The following is a 17,667-nucleotide window of genomic DNA, read 5'->3' as shown; positions in this document are numbered from 1 at the left end:
GGGGGCGGGGCGGGGCGGGGTGAGGGTGGGGGTCCGGCAGAACCCTGGAAGAGCCGGAGGTGGAGCCACCGAGGCGCCCCCAGCCTGCAGTCCCAAGATACACTGCGCCGCGTCCCTCCCTGGACTACACTTCCCAGCGGCCACTGCGGCCGGCGCCGGCTGCTTCCCGAACGCCGCGGCCCCTTTGTGAGTCCGCCGGTCCCGCCCCGGCCCGCGGAGATGCAGCGCCCCCGGACCCGGCCCATCGCGCGGAGGGAGGTACTCGCCCGCCGGGGGGGGAGGGGGGGGCGGGGAGCAGTCCGCGCGGGCGCGGGAACAAAGTGGGGCCCGGTGTCACCGTGAGGCTGTGATGAGAACGTGTGTGTGTGTGTGTCAGTGTCAGACCGTGTGTGTGAGGCCGTGTGAACAGACTTGCACCCTGTGTATGTGTGAGGCCGTGTGTGTGACTGAGGACGTGTGTGTGTGTGAGAGGCCGTGTGTGTATGTGCATGTGTGTGTGTGTGTCCCCGTGTGAACAGTTGGACCCTGTGTGTGTGTGTGAGACTGAGGACGTGTGTGTGACAGTGAGAGACCCTGTGTGTGTGTGACCGTGTGTGTGTATATATATGTGTGTGTGTGACCGTGTGTGTGTCTGTGTGTGTTTGTGTGTGTATGTGTGTGTGTGTGTGTGTGTGTGTGTGTCCGGCGCCGAGGGGGCGGGGCCCGGGGTGACAATGAGCGGACCGTGCGCCCGGTGGCCCCTGTGCCCCGCGTGAGGGGGACCCGCCCCCGGCTGCCGGCGGGAGGCCCGCGGTCTGGGGGTGCGGCAGGGAGAGGGGGACGATGGGCCTGAGCTGGGGAGGAGGACGGGGCGGGCGGAGACAGGGCCCGGCCTCCCTAGCCCTCCCTCCGGTGCAGGTCCCCCCTCCGCCGCGGAAGGGAGGGAGCGGGGGTCGACCTTGTCTCCGAGGGGGAAGCAGGGCTGCGGGTCCCCAGCTCCAGGGAGGGCAGCGCGCCCAGGTGTCTGAGCCTTGTGACCCCAAACCTGGCTGCTTCCGCAGAGTGGGCTGCTTTAGGGGTTCGTGGGAAACAACTCTTTTAAAAATTTGACTTTGGGGAGAGAAAGAGAGAGAGAGAGAGAGAGACTTGTCCCACTTACTGATGCCTTCATCGGTTAATTTTTTAAATTTTTTTAAATTGATTTTAGAGAGGAAGGGAGAGAGAGAGAGAAACATCCATGATGAGAGAGAATCATTGATCGGCTGCCTCCTGCACGCCCCCCACTAAGGATGGAGCCTGCAACCTGGGCATGTGCCCTTGGCCGGAATCGAACCCGGGACCCTTCAGTCCGCAGGCCGAAGCTCTATCCACTGAGCCACACCGTTAGGGCCGGAAATAACTCCTGATTAAGGGGTTCAGTGACCTCGGTATAGTCCCTCACGGGGAACTGCTCAGGAAAGTGGAGAGAGTGGTTTTCCAGGGCAGCTCGCCCTAAGCCAGGGCCGAGGCTCCGTGTCCTGCCTGGTCCACCCGCCTCCAGACCACACGGCCCTCCGATGCCCAGGGAGGCAGGCGCTCCGCAGCTCTCTCATCTCTGTAGGAAGGGTGGGGCTGTGCTTGCCTTCAAGGTCATCACCTGGCGGGAAGGGTACAGGTTGGACCTGGAGCCCAGCCCGTGTGGCTCAGTGGTTGAGCGTCGACCTATGACCCAGGAGGTCACGGTTCCATTCCCGGCCAAGGGCACAGGCCCGGGTTGCGGGCTCCATCCCCAGTGTGGGGCGTGCAGAAGGCAGCCGATCCATGATTCTCCTTCATCATGGATGTTTCTCTCTCTCCCTCTCCCTTCCTCTCTGAAATCAATAAAAATGTATTAAAAAAAAAAAAGTTGGACCTGGATTCCAGTTGGACTCCCATCACTTGTTGCCACGAAGCCTTGAATAATTCCCCTGAGGAGCCAGCCTTCCCGTGTGAAGGGGAAACCCTCCGTGTCAGTGCCGTTCCGAAGGGCAGGGACTGTTACCGTTCATCATCATAAACGAGGAGCTGGCGTACGCAGGGAAAGTGTACATCGGGTTCTTGGAAGCCCTGGCCGGTGTGGCTCAGTGGATAGAGCCTCGGCCTGCGGACTGAAGGGTCCCGGGCTCAATCCCCAGTGTGGGGCATGCAGGAAGCAGCTAGTCAATGATTCCCTCTAATTGATGTTTCTATCTCCCTCTCTGAAATCAATAAAAAAAATTTTTTTAATAAAAATAGCCCTGACCGGTTTGGCTCAGTGGATAGAGCGTTGGCCTGCAGACTGAAGGGTCCCAGGTTCGATTCCGGTCAAGGGCATGTACCTTGGTTGCGGGATCATCCCCAGTAGGGGGGTGTGCAGGAGGCAGCTGATTGGTGTTTCTCTCTCATCGATGTTTCTAACTCTCTATCCCTCTCCCTTCCTCTCTGTAAAAACCAATAAAATATATATTTAAAAAAATAAAATAAAAATAAAGTGCAGGGGGAAAGAGTTGTACAGTCAGGTGACTGATTCCGGGTACCCCTAATCGGCATCTGCGGGGGTGGGGGGGGGTAGGGGAGGGGTTGTCAGGCTGGTGACACAGGGTCCCCTTCTCCCTCCCCAGCTCTCTTTTCCCCGGACACTGCCCTCCCGCCACCAGAGAGGAGCCTGAGGGAGAGGACGGAGCGCTGCCTGCCATCCGTCCTCAGGCCCGAAAGCCATGTCCGAGGTAAGGAGCATCCCTCCTCCCTCCCCCGAAAGGCGCTGCTGTTCAGGCTGTAGGTGAACATTCTGGGTTTGTTCTGAAACTCACCAGCCTACCCGGGTCCCCTTCACCAGTGACCTGGCCCTCAGCTTCTCCAGTCCGGTGTCAGGGGGTCCCCCTAAGCCCAGTGAGCTTCCTCCTCTTCTCAGCATTTTTTAAAAATATATATATCTTTATTGATTTCAGAGAGGAAGGGAGAGGGAGAGGGATAGAAACATCAATGATGAGAGAGAATCATGGATCGGCTGCCTCCTACACGCCCCACACTGGGGATCAAGCCTGCAACCTGGGCATGTGTCCTTGGCCGGAATCGAACCCGGGACCCTTCAGTCCACATGCCGATGCTGTACTCACTGAGCCAAACCGGCTAGGGCAGCATTTTCATCTTTATTCAAGAAATAGTTTAGTGCCGCTGATGGGTCAGGAGCTCTCAAGAGGCCATGTGTCCGTGATTATAGTTTGTTTACTGTATAATGTAATGATGTGAAATTAGGGGAGAAAGGATGGGTTACTCATTTAGAGAAAAAATAAATTTATTCCTGTCCTGGCTGGTGTGCCTCCGTGGATAGAGCATCAGCCTGCGGACTGAAGGGTCCATTCAGGTCAAGGGCACGTGCCGGGGTTGCGGGCTCAATCCCCAGTAGGAGGCCTGCAAGAGGCAGCCGATCCATGATTCTCATCATCGATGTTTCTAACTCTCTCCCTCTCCCTTCCTCTCTGTAAAAAAAATCAATAAAATGTATTTACCAGGGAGGAAGGCCCGCGTCCCCTCACTGGTTAGTGACGGCGGCTGTCGGGAGTTGTGTGTGCGCTGGGGGCCAGGAACACGGATGCTGGTGCGTGAGGAGCTGCAGAGGGTGGAGGGAGGAGGACGCTGGAGCCGTTAGGGCATGGGGGCTCCTAACTTCTTCCTGCGTTTATGCTTCCATGTCCTCCCAGTTTTCTTCTCCCACTCAAAGAAATACCCTCTGGTATTTCTTTGAGTGCAGGTCAATACTTTCCTCCCAGCCTGAATGGTTTCTCGTTAGCTCCTATTCTTGCTGGGTCAAAATAGGGTCATTTAGAATTTTTTCTGAGGTGAAGTAATTTTGGGAAATCCCTAATTCAATGGAGAGAAAAAGTCTAGACATTATGTTAAGAAAATAGAGACAGCCGAAACTGGTTTGGCTCAGTGGATAGAGCGTCGGCCTGAGGACTGAAGGGTCCCGGGTTCGATTCCGGTCAAGGGCATGTACCTTGGTTGCAGGCACATCCCCAGTGTGTGGGGGGGTGGGTGCAGGAGGCAGCTCATGGATGTTTCTCTCTCATCGATGTTTCTAACTCTCTGTCCCTCTCCCTTCCTCTCTATGAGAGAATCAATAAAATATATTTTAAAAAAGAAAAAAAGAAAGAAAATAGAGACAGTACAGCATCAGAGTAAAAAAATGAAGATTCAGAAAACTGAAAATTATCAAGGGTGAGTCACCACGATATGGCGTGTTTATACCTTGTAATATTATCCATCCAACAAAACTAGCAATTGTAAGTTCTGATGGCTTTTAGGGGGACATGGTGGGTCGGTGTGTGTGCGTGTGGGGGGGGGGGTGGAGGGCTTCCAATTCTTGAACTTAAAAAGGGAAAACATTCACTGAAGGTAGACATACTGAATATTACTTTCTGAGTTCCCTTAATGATGACAAAATTGTATGAAAATCCTGTTTTATCACATCAAAATAAGTATAAAAATATCTGAAAGGCAGTCAGGTCTCATTGGCCAGGAGAAAAATGTCAGTAAGATCACCGGAACCTGGAATCCATCTGTTTGTATGTGCAGCGTAAAAATGTCTCCTAAGAATTTTATCTGGCAAAACCTACCTCAGCTCACCACCATCTACAGAGGAAATGTGTGAGGAACAGGTTTTTTTTTTACACAAAATTTTAAGGCGCTCGTATCAAAAGTCCGAGTTTTTATAGAGATGATAGTTGACAGGCCCACACTGTCCAGCACAAGATTCATCTTTTTGGACCCGACTCGTGCTCCCTTCCCTCCTAAAGCCTCCCTCACTCCCCGATCTCCCTGGTTATGAAGCGTCGTAGAGATGGCAGCTGATGTACGTATGTTGTTTGGAGTCATACTTTCGTTTTCCTTTATAGGCTGCTTAACATTTTTGTCCATGTCCCAGGCAGTAGCGGCTCATATATTGACTCATTTCCCCCACCCCATCTATATATATAAAAGCCTGAGTGACCACTTGACCGTTCAACCAGTAGCTATGACATGCACTGACCACCAGGGGGCAGACACTCAACGCACAGGCATAGAAACATGGAACAGACTGATGAATCTCAGAGGGAAGGGGGGATGGGGGAGGGCAGGAAGAGATTAACCAAAGATCTTATATGCATACTAGAGGCCCGGTGCACAGATTCATGCACCGGTGGGGTCCCTCGGCCTGGCCTGCGCCCTCTCGCAATTCGGGACCTCACAGGGGATGTCGGAGAGCCGGTTTCAGCCCGATCCCGCAGGCCAGGCCGAGGGACCCCACCAGTGCACGAATCAGTGCACCGAGCCTCTAGTTTTTGTTTAAAATCACTGAGGTGCTTAAATACATCTTCAGTGGGAGAACTATGGGAAGAATAGGAGTGATGTTTGTATTTGACGACCACGAAGACCGGAAACACCCCAGAACTGACTCCACTGGGGTCCCAGAGGCCGCTGCCACGTTGGGCCTCCCCGTCCATTGCTGGGTTGAGGGGAGAGCTGGCATGGGCGCCAGCAGGGCTCAGGACTGAGCTGTGTGGTGGGACTTCAGCATCTCACCCGCCAGGTCAGCTGTCCACAAGTGTCCCATTGAGTGCCATCCGTCCGACAGCCCAGCTAAGAGCGGGCATGGCTGTGACATGCCACCCCTACGGGGCGTGGCCGAGACCAGCAGCAAGCTGGTGAGGCTGGAGCCGATGCGTCCCTTAGGAAGGATGTACGTTTTGAATTTCTAGGGAACATACTAGGTCCTGTCCCATGTTACAAAGATCCTTAACTCAACACGCAGGAGCTGAGCCAGCTGTCCTGTAACAGTGAGAACTCTCTCGCTCGTGGGAAGTTGTGTGCGCCCCTCCAGCGAGAGCTGTGGGTATTTTTTATGCACCTCACGATCACATGGGAAATGCTCACTATTTAAGTTAGTTAGCAGTGCTTAAAATTACTCTTATTTTGTCCCTTAGGTAGCAGATAGGTTACCAATTGTCTTTGAGACTCAGTGGGGTTATCAAGAGCTGTTAGAGAATCTTTTGTTGCCTCTGTTCTCTGTGATGGCGTACATTGGCTTAAATTATTTATATATATATATATATTATTGATTTCAGAAAGGAAGAGGGAGAGATAGAATCATCAATGATGAGAGAGAATCATTGATCGGCTGCCTCCTGCACACACCGCCCCCCCACTGGGGATCGAGCCCGCAACCCGGGCATGTGCCCTTGACCGGAATCGAACCTGGGACCCTTTAGTCTGCAGGCTGATCCTCTATCCACCGAGCCGAATTATATTTTTGCAAAATGACTATAAAACTTGTTTACTATTTTATTACATATATAATTTTAGAAAATCACAATTATAAGCATTAGTAGGATAGGATATGTATGTGTATATATAGGATGTATATATAGATATGTCTGGAACATTCTATTGATATATCTGGGACATTCCACTATAGAGTTCGTGGGAAAATGCTGGTTTAGACCATGTACATCTTGGAAGGCTTAACTCACGTTCCTGTCTTTCCCTTGAAGCCTTTCTTCACTTCCACGGTCTATCTTGATTTTCCATATTGAGAAACGCTCTAGCATTTAGTATGAAAAACGTATTATTTTACACTTGACTGTTTGGTGTTGTTATTGCCCATTTTTGCGTGTTACAAGTCTTTTCTCCATCAGTAGCGACTAGGAAATCGTACCCTTAGCATCCACACTAAGCACAGAGAAGTCATCCAGGGATTACTTGACACGTGTTGCTCAGAACCTAAGATGCTACCAGGAATTTCACTCTGTGTCATATTTCTCTCCAGCAGTAGAAGCGATTTAGCTCTTCACACTACACCCGTGTGAGGGTGAGAACACCAGTTGGACAAAAATATGTTTAATGTCATTTCAGGATTTGGTGACCTTTGGGGATGTGGCTATAGATTTCTCTCAAGAGGAGTGGGAATGGCTAAATCTTGCTCAGAGGAATTTGTACAGGAAGGTGATGTTGGAGAACTACAGGAACCTGGCATCGCTGGGTAAGGTCTCCCCGTAATTCAGAATCTCCCCATAGGGCCTGCTCCCTCACATAATGTTTGGGAAGCCTCTGATGTACTGCACTGAGTTTCTCTTCCTGGGGCTCCCCAAAACAGGCCGAGTTTTGTAGAATTGGCAGCTTCATTAGACTATCCCTACAACTTCCTCTTTCTTCAAAACACTTCCTCTTCCTTAACTCTCTCTCTCATGTCCCCCCACCCCCCTCCTGAGGACCAAGGGCTTCCTCTGATTTCAGGGCCTGGCTAATTCCCCCTTTATTTCTTCTACTCAGGAGTTTCAGTTTCTAAGCCAGAGGTGATCTCACTCCTGGAGCAAGGAAGAGAGCCCTGGGTGGTGACGAAGGCCAGGCCAGGAGGCACGTGCTCTGGTGAGTGGGAGAGGACGAGGGAGGTGGAGGCCACTGCCGGGAAACCAAGCTCTGCCATTCTGAAGGGGTCCAGCTTGCCATTGGTATTGTCTGGGGGCTTCCTTAAAGGCTCCCGGCCTGGGACACACCTCGAGACATCTTTTAGCATGAGCTCCCCAACTTGCGCTCCTGGTATACATTCTCTCACAGGGTATCCTTGTCCTTGTCCTTGCCTTTTAGTTTTGCACAAGTCGCTCCAACACATGAAAATATCCAGACACAACAATGCCTCTATTTTCCCTTTCGTCACTCATTTCTTTTTGGTTGAAGGATTGATTCATTTAGTTTTTCACTATTTTACTAACACTGCTGAGCATCTTTTCATGAACTTATTGGCCATTCATATATCTTTTGTGAAGTGTTCCATTTTTTTTTGGCCCAGGTTTTCAGTGGGTTGTTTTTCTTCTTATTGAGTTGTAAGAGTTCTTTCTTTTTTTTCAATATATTTTATTGATTTTTTACAGAGAGGAAGAGAGAGGGATAGAGAGTTAGAAACATCGATGAGAGAGAAACATCGATCAGCTGCCTCTTGCACACCCCCTACTGGGGATGTGCCCGCAACCAAGGTATATGCCCTTGACCGGAATCGAACCTGGGACCCTTGAGCCCGCAGGCTGACGCTCTATCCACTGAGCCAAACCAGTTTCGGCAAGAGTTCTTTCTTTAGATAGTCTTAGTACAAGTCCTTTGTCATTTGTATGTACTGTGATATATGTATGCCAATTGTGGTTTGGCGTTTTTGTTTTTCTACTGCTGTCTTTTGCACATTTGAAATTTTCAATTTTCATAAAGTCCAATTTATTTGTCTTGGTTGGTGCTTTTGTGCCATCTCTAAGAAATTCTTGCTACCCCCAGGTCACCATCATTTTCTATTTTTTTCCCCTAGGAATATTATATTTTAATTTTTACATTTGAGTAATGATCCATTAAGCTAATTTCTTGGGAGAGATAAATATTAAGGTTCATTTTACCCCCTTTGGATATTCAGTTATTCCCGTACTCTTTATTGTAAAGACTTTCCTTTCCCCATTATATTACTTTGCTGGTACCCTTGTTGAAAATCAATTGAACGTAAATGCAGGGGTCTAGTTCTGAACTCTGTTCTGTTCCATTGATCTACATCTGTCCTTTCACCAGTATCATACTGTCTTGGTATCTGTAGCTTTCTAGTAAATTTAGATATCAGATAGTGCAATTTGTAAAATCACTTTGGCTACGTTAGAGCATTTGCATATCCATGTATAAAAAAAAAGTATTCAAAAAGCCTGCTGGGATTTTATTTGGGATTATGATACATCTACATCAACTTGGGGAAGAATTGACATCCTAACATCATTGTTTCTTTAGCCATTTGTTAAGGTTTTCTTTCTCTTAGCAATATTTTATAGTCATCCAGGATAGTGGTTTAAAAATCTAAAAAAAATTTTTTTCTGAGTCTTATTTTTGTGTGCTATTATAAATAGAATTCTTAAAAACTCCCATCTTCCAGTTATTTGCTGCTAGTATTCAAGAATATAAAGTGATTTTTATATTAACTATCTTACAACCTTGCTAGATTCATCTAGTAGTTGAGTATTTTCTGCATAGACAATCATATAATCGGCCAATACAGTTTTATTTCTTCCTTTCTGATCCTCATGCCTTGTTTTTCTTGATTTATTATAATAGCTCGGGTCTCCTGTACAATGTTGAATTGGTAAGAGCACATATACTTGCACTGTTCTCAGTCTTAAGGGGAAATGTATTCAATCTTTCACCATTAAGTTGATGTTAGTTTGCTTAGATGCCCTTTCTCAGTTTTAGGAAGTTCATTTCTATTCCTGGTTTGCTGAGAAATTTTATAAATATAGTAAAATACTCTTTCTACATCTGATTTTTCATCTTTAATCTGCTGATGTAATGATCATTCATTGATTTTCACATATTAAACCAACCTTGCATTCCTGGGATAAACTACTTGGTCATGATTGTGCTTTCATATTATCCTGGATCTGATTTGCTGTAATGTTATTAAAGGTTTTATATTTATGTTCATGTGCAACTAGTACATTTGTGAACCATGATAGGAATTTTGGGTTGATTATAAAAGTGGTGAGAAACAATTGAGAAATATGGATCAGAAGAAAAAGTGATTTGATTGGGGAATGGAAAGGGAAAGGCAATTTAAGGCCTGTGGCAGATTAAAATCAAGAAATTTGATAAAAAATTACTTCCATATAAAGGCATCTCAGCTTCAGGAATGAACTGAAAATTTACATTTGTTTGGAAGGTATCTCATAGAAAATGATATTCAGGAAGACATTTTTCAGACTGTGAAAAGTTAAACCATAGAGCCCATGTACAGCCTAAGGCAGCTAATAGTGCCTGGTGTGTCTTTGGGTCTGGGGATCTTATGGAGGTTTTTTAGCCACACTGACATTATGAAATTAGTTTTTCTAAAAATAATGAACGTATCTTGAATGCAGGATAAACTGAGGCAAAAGAAGAAGGGTGTTTGGAGATTGTTTTATATATATTGTGATTTTAAATAACCTCTTCAGTATTTAATTTTCATGATAGTTACCTTACTGATTATATATGATGAATTTAAGTTCTTATGTATTTTATTCACTGATTTTTGTTTTAAAAGTTCTTTTCTTCTGCATAATCACAAAAGACGTTTTTCTTACTATCTTTTAGATTGGGAGTATGAATTTAAAAACAGTGAATTTTCATCCAAGCAAGTTATTTATGAAGAATCATCCAAAGTAGTGACAATAGGAAGAAGCCATCTTAGTTACAGCCTTGATTGCCCCAGTTTGATAGAAGACTATAAAAGTGGGGATTGTTTTAACAACAAGTTGCAAAGTAAGGAGGTACATCCTAGTCAACTGATCATCACTCATAAGGAAATCCTTTCTGAAGATCAAAGTAGTGAATACACTAAATCTTGGCAAACTTTCCACCAGAATGCAATATTTGCTATAAAACAGAGTTTTCCCACCAAAGAAAGAATACATAAGCATGAGCCACAAAAGAAAAAATACCGAAAAAAATCTGTTGACATGAAGCCCAAGAAAGTCTATGTAGAAAAGAAACTTTTGAAATGTAATGAGTGTGAGAAAGTTTTCAACCAGAGCTCATCCCTTACTCTTCACCAGAGAATTCATACCGGAGAGAAACCCTATGCCTGTGTGGAATGTGGGAAAACCTTCAGCCAGAGTGCAAACCTAGCTCAACATAAGAGAATACACACTGGGGAGAAACCCTACGAATGTAAAGAATGTAGGAAAGCCTTCAGCCAGAATGCACACCTCGCTCAACACCAGAGAGTTCACACTGGAGAGAAACCTTACCAGTGTAACGAATGTAAGAGAGCCTTCAGCCAGATTGCACACCTGACTCAACATCAGAGGGTTCATACCGGAGAGAGACCGTTCGAATGTATTGAATGTGGAAAGGCCTTTAGCAACGGTTCGTTTCTTGCTCAGCATCAGCGAATTCATACAGGGGAGAAACCTTACGTATGTAATGTGTGTGGGAAAGCTTTTAGCCATCGTGGTTACCTCATCGTGCATCAGAGGATTCACACCGGAGAGAGACCTTACGAGTGTAAGGAATGCAGGAAGACCTTCAGCCAGTATGCACACCTCGCTCAGCACCAGAGAGTCCACACTGGAGAGAAACCGTATGAGTGTAAAGTGTGTAGGAAAGCCTTCAGCCAGATCGCATACCTCGATCAGCATCAGAGGGTCCATACTGGAGAGAAACCCTATGAATGCGTTGAATGTGGGAAGGCCTTCAGCAATAGTTCATCCCTGGCACAACACCAGCGGAGTCACACGGGAGAGAAACCTTACATGTGTAAGGAATGCAGGAAAACATTTAGCCAGAATGCAGGCCTGGCTCAGCACCAGCGCATCCATACTGGAGAGAAACCTTACGAATGTAATGTGTGTGGGAAAGCCTTTAGCTACAGTGGCTCTCTTACCCTGCATCAAAGAATTCACACTGGAGAGCGACCCTATGAATGTAAGGACTGCAGGAAATCTTTCAGGCAGCGTGCACACTTGGCTCATCACAAGAGAATTCACACTATGGAGTCTTTCCTGAATCTCTCCTCTTCCTCACCCTCCATGTCCAGTCATTTGCCAAAAGCTATAGGTTTTATCTCCTAAGTATGCCTTGAATCTCACTCCTTTTAATCATTTCCACTCCATCCTCTTCATCCAGTGCACAATAATCTACTTGACATGGACTATGGAAATAGCTTCCTAACTGGTTTACTGTGTTTACCACTTACTTGGTCCGTTGTCACACTGCAGACAAACCTATTAAAAATAGTTTGATCATATCACTCCTCTCATTAAAAGCCCTCCGTGGCATCCTATAGTTCGTAGGTGAAAGCACACATTCCTCAAAATAGCCTAAAAGAACTCCCTCCGATACCTTGTTCCAGTCTACCTTACAAAGCCCCATCTCATGCCAACATCCATCTCATTCTCTGAAGACTTATCCAGAATTAGGAACTCATGCCCGCATCAAATAGATCTTGATTCTAATCCTTGCTCTTCCATTTTTTAGCCTTCTAATTTTGGAGAAACATTTTGTCATTTGTAAGCTTCCGTTTTATGTTATAGAAATAATAATGAATGGTACTACCTCGAAAGTTAATGGGCCCTAGGCCGGCTTGCTCAGTGGTTACAGCATTGGCACTTGGACTGAAGGGTTGTGGGTTCAATTCTGGTCAAGGGCACGTACCTCAGTTGCAGGCTTGAGCCCCAGCTCCAGTTGGAGCGTGTGCAGGAGGCAACCAATCGATGTCTCTCTCACATTGATGTTATCCTGTCTCCCCCTCCCTTCCACTCTCTCTAAAAATCAATGGAAAAAATATCCTTGGGTGAAGATTAACAACAAAAATGTAATGAGAACGTTAAATGAGATAATGCATGTAAATGGCCCAGCAGCATGCCTAGCATAGTCTCTCAATAAACAGTGTAAAATGAAAAGATATTGTGGTATTCAAAGAAAACATGATTATCTTAACAATGATTAGCTGAGAAATAGCAAAAGCAGCAGCTCAAGTCTCAGAGAGGTTGTAGAGATTTTTTATTAGGAACAGTGGTCGTTGTTCTAAAGGTGGGTGACCTGGGTATCTAATACAGAAGGATTGATGTTCAAGTACATGATACTAGAAAGATGATGGCTGCTATTTCAGCATGACCATCTAGGAATATGACTTTGTTGGTAAAAAAAACTAACTTCATTACATCTTAATTCTAAGCCGTCAGATTTTAAAAACCAACTTGTGATAAGTAGAATTTACTTACTGAGATGTAGTCTTCATTTCCATTTAAACAAAGGCAAAAAGATACTTAAAAGGAAACATGAAAAATAAAGGGTGTTTGACCCTGCTCCTAATTCCAGGGGGATGCATTGTATTATGCCTATGCCATTTAAAAGAGAAAAAGTTGAGCTTCTAAGCTGTTATTCTAAAACTAGAGGGGAAAAGAAACCAAAACCATATAGACCAATACTCATAAACAGGCTGCCTACAAACATGTTTGATTTGGTATGCATCAAGTTTTTTAATTTATAGATTTTTTAAAAAGAGAAACATTGATTTTGTTGTCCCACTTATTTATGCATTCATTAGTTAATTCTTGTATGTGCCCTGACCAGGGGGGGAACCCATAACCTTGGTGTATCGGGTCTCTACTCTAACCAACTGAGCTACTCAGCCAGGGATGGTATGCATTAAATTAAAAAGGAATCTGAATATCTTTAGGTGGGCATGTGTTTTCCAGTTCACTACAGTTCAAACCACTCCCTGTTCCCTTATATCTGACTTTTACACTTCATATTGTGTTCTCTTTGAGAATACAGGCAATGCATTAACCAACCCATATGGATACAGGTACAAAGAAAATGATGCAAGTTAATAGAGGGTGAAAGACTTGAGCAGACATTTATCCTTCTGCAGGGAAGAGTATAGTAGGCCCCCAATTCACCCACAGATTCCTTGTACCTAATGAAATCCTAATAAGAATTTCTTAAGGCTTGAAAGATTGTTTCTGTGAACATACACATATACATTCAATCAGACATACATAATAAAGATGATTCATGCCAGTGGCTGAACAGTATTGGCCAAATTGACTCTGCTCTGCACAAAACGATCCACTTATTCTTTTATCCACTCACTTTTTTTTTATCCAAATGTGAAACAGTGATTGAAGGACACCGGGACATACTTTATAGAGCGAGAACAATCTTCCTAAGTGACATGAGATCCAGAAGCCACACACACAGATTCTAGGTTTGATTGTGTAAGAACTTTATTAAGTATAGAGTCAAAGACAATAAACAAAATTAGAATTAGAATTAGAGGGGATTAGAGGGAATCATTAACTCATAAAATTCATATTCTTAACACACAAGTGCTCCTACAATCACTTAGAAAATGGCACTCCCTCCCCCCATGGGCAGAGTATGACTAGGCAACAGGTGACTGATGAACTGGTAAGTACTGAATCTCAGTAGGGTCACAAGAACCACAAGTTAAGCCAGTGAACTATTTACACTGCAAAAGCAAATGAAAGGAGATGCTTCTATGTGCTGAGTGAGGAAAAATGAATTACATAACCTTTTGTGAACGGCAACTTGTCGATACCAGAATTTTCATGGGCCAAGCCAAGATTTTCTTTTGCAGTTAACAGCACACAGTCTATCTCCCAAGAATGGCAAAGGCACCAAACAGAAGAGAGAGGGTCAGGAAGAAGGGCTAGATCAGGTAGAACTCTATTCATTCAAAAATTAAAATCCTAGCCTTGCAGAGGCTCTATGGAATACTGGGAGAGTCAGTCTTACCCAATTTCCTTTACTAAAATGGGGGAAAAAATCCCCAAATTACATAAAAATAAACATGCCAGCATCACTGAAATAGGAAAGTGATACCATCTCATATCACACATTATGAAAAGTAGACTACAGAAACAGCAGTTAGGGCCACACTAAAAGAACACGCCCGGATCTTTGGCACTCTCTACCCTCTGATAAGAGCGGCATAATGGAGAAAGCGTCGGCAGAACAAACTCTGAAAAACTAGACTAATTTAACCCAACACGGTGGGCAAGATGTAACGGGATGAAGGTGCTTAAAATTCCTCTAAGAATCCTTCATTCTAGACACTAGTTTGAAGAGCAAAGGCAAGTTGGCAATGTCTGTTAAAATACGTCTATCTTTTGACCTACCAATCTACCCTTCAAAAATATTGGTGAAACCTTACAAAAGCATATGTAGGAGAATGTTAATTGCAACACTTCTTTAAAAAAATAAATCCCAGACCCACAGTGGTCCCTACCCTCGCTAAATGCTTTATGAGATCCGCACTTCTGGTGAAGATGGAATTAGAGGGAATAGTTTACCTTCCCACCTGAAATACTAACAAAATATGTAACACCTTGGTGTTTAAGAGACTGGTCACTGGGCAATAAAACAGGCCCATTGGCAATGAGTGAGCGGAATACCGGACTATGATTTCCCCAGGGAACCACGTGCAGCGTTTCCAAGGCCATGTGTGGTCTCTGAGTGGAGGCGATGCAGCTGGGAGACGAAGAGGCTGAGGTGGGTAGAGGTCACAGGATAAAGTGCCTGAGGGCTCTTTCAGGAAAAACAGTGCAGACATCTGCAGCATCTTTACCTGAGTAAAAACTCTAGTTTTTAGCTGCATCCTGAACAGGACGTGCGTGTGTGGAAATCACTTCGTGGAAATCACCTGACATTGAGGAAAGGACCCACAGCGTTATAAGGAGAAACAGACAAATCCCCAATGACGAGATCTTGACATGCATCTCTCAATAGAACAAGTAGACAGAAAGTCAGTACGGATATTGAAAACTTAGACAACACTACGTGCGAACTTGACCTAATGGACACTATTCCACCCAAGGACAGAATATACATTATTTTCAAATGCACAAAGCACACGGACCTAGACAGACCATATGGCAGGCCTTAAAACCTGTCTCATGTTAAAAGGGGTTCAAGTCGTACAAAATGTTTTAGTGACCAGAATAGGTTAAATTCACAATCAATAACAAAGATAACTGGAAAATCCCCAAATATTCGGACCTAAATAGCCTAATTTTTAGTGACCCATCGGTCAAAAGAGAAACCACTAAGGGAAAATAGAAAATATTTGAATGAAAGAACACAGAATATCAAAAAGTTTAACAATGCTTAAAAGGAAATACACAACTAACTGCTAAGTTACAAAACTCTCACATCAGCGACTTCAATTTCCACCCTAGCAATTTAGAAAATGAACAATAAACATCAGAGTTAGCATAAAAATGGAAATAATAAAGATAATAAAAATTGATCTTGCGAGTTTTTATTGATTTGAGAGGAAGGGACAGAGAAAAACATCAATGTGAGAAACATCGGTCATTTGCCTCCAGTAAGTGCCTTGACTGGGGATTGAACCCAAAACCTAGCTATGTGTGTGCCCTGATTGGGAATTGAACTTGCAACCTTTCTGGTATATGGGATGACGCTCCAACCGAGCCACCGGGCCAGGGCGATCTGGGAGATGTTTTATGCTTATTTTACAGAACTGATGTGACAAATTTAAATGAAAAAGGAAGTCACCCTTCACAGATAGAGTTTTCTGTCAGTTGTGATCCAAGTTAGAGTGCCCTACCCCATCTGGTCACACATTCCACAAAGTTGTCTTAACAATATGTGGGTGTTTTCAAAAATGGCTTTTGCAGCCTGGCTGGCGTGGCTCAGTTGGTTGAGCATTGTCCCAGGCTCCAGGAGTTTCAATTCCAGGTCAGGGCACACGGAAGGCTTTTAGGTTCGATCCCCAGTAGGTGGGGGGTGTGCAGGAGGCAGCTGACAGATGTTTCTCTCTTGTCGATGTTTCTCTCTCTCCCTCTCCCTTCCTCTCTGTGAAATCAATAAAACAGTTTTTTAAAAAACAGCTTTTGCAGAGGGAAAATGCACAGAGAAGCATCTAACTGTATGTAACCAATTTACAAAAGAAGAACTCTGATTTTGTCTTAGGTAAGCTGCACAAGCTGGGAGGAGACAAAGCTATTATGGGGAACAGTTCACAGGAGAAGAGCCTGGTCCAGAAATCCAGGGGTTTCCCCGTGTGTCAGTCGGTCCAAGGTGCCGTAACAAAATACCACAGACTGGGAGGCTTCAACAAAAGAAACTCATTCCTCAGTGTTCCGTAGGCCGAGTCCCAGGTCAGGGAGCCGGCATGGTGGACTGCTTCCGGGCTGTAGACACCTGTCTTCTTCCTGTGTCCAGACCTGGCAGAGAGAACGCGAATCTCTCTGGTGCTCTTTCCTTTTAGATCCTAATCCTGTCATGACGGCTCCACTCTCCTGTCCTCGTCTAACCCTCATTACTTCTCAAAGGCCCCGTTTCCATTGGGGGGTTGGCTAGACTTGCAACATATGAATTTGGGAGGGGAGAGATTCAGTCCATGAGAACCCATTCTCCACCAATTACTTATTGCACACCAGTGTTCTTACATGAAAATACTGATGTTTATCCATATAAATATAGACAAGTTATTTTCAAATAAAATAATTTCTCTCTGCTCTGAAGTTCCTCAGTCTTCAGTATGTCATGTTTTTCTTTCCTTCATTAGCCGTGAGGCTTAATTGTGTCATCATTATCCACTCCAGGATTCGCTCTTCTTTATTATCACCCACAAATGTCTGTCAGCTGAAAGTGGTACCCTGGTTTTCTGGGAAGTTCCTTCTTTTATGTGATAGTTCTCATTCTATAGGACAAACTCAAACTCTTCATGTGACGTTAAATCAGGCTCAAAGCCCCATCCAAAAAAAATGGACAGTTCCACTATTTGTTGTATGTGACCAATAAAATAGCTACAATTCCACTTTAAAATAACTTTAAAACTACACCGGAGCCCGGCTGGTGTGGCTCATTGGGTGAGGGTCCACCTATGAACCAGGAGGTCATGGTGCAATTCCCGGTCAGGGGCACATGCCTGGGTTGTGGGCTCCATCCTCAGTGTGGGGCATGCAGGAGGCAGTCGATCCATGATTCTCTTTCATCATTAATGTTTCTATCTCTCTCTCCCTCGCCCTTCCTCTCTGATGTAAAAAATATTTAAAAAAAAACCAAACACAAAACATATAAAGGAAAACTACATTGGAAATAAAATATCGGTGATTCTTATCAAATGAAGAATTGTCTTTATGAGAAATGACCTACCCAAGCAGCTGA

At 44.9% G+C, this 17,667-nt stretch overlaps 1 protein-coding gene across 1 annotated transcript; it reads left to right on the top strand.

Moving 5' to 3' along the window:
• Positions 1-143: 143 nt before the first annotated feature.
• LOC307092762 (uncharacterized protein) lies at positions 144-11,576 on the top strand (the record flags this gene model as incomplete). The annotated part of the gene is made up of 5 exons (XM_079760241.1): positions 144-258; positions 2,598-2,702; positions 6,868-6,994; positions 7,285-7,380; positions 10,099-11,576. The coding sequence occupies exons 2-5, from the start codon at positions 2,694-2,696 to the stop codon at positions 11,574-11,576; spliced, it is 1,710 nt and encodes a 569-aa protein (XP_079616367.1). The 5' UTR covers positions 144-258; positions 2,598-2,693.
• Positions 11,577-17,667: the final 6,091 nt, after the last annotated feature.

The sequence above is a fragment of the Cnephaeus nilssonii genome (genome assembly GCF_951640355.1).
Source record: "Cnephaeus nilssonii genome assembly, chromosome: 20".
Classification (NCBI taxonomy): domain Eukaryota; kingdom Metazoa; phylum Chordata; class Mammalia; order Chiroptera; family Vespertilionidae; genus Cnephaeus; species Cnephaeus nilssonii.
This window is presented reverse-complemented; position numbering and strand designations above follow the sequence as displayed.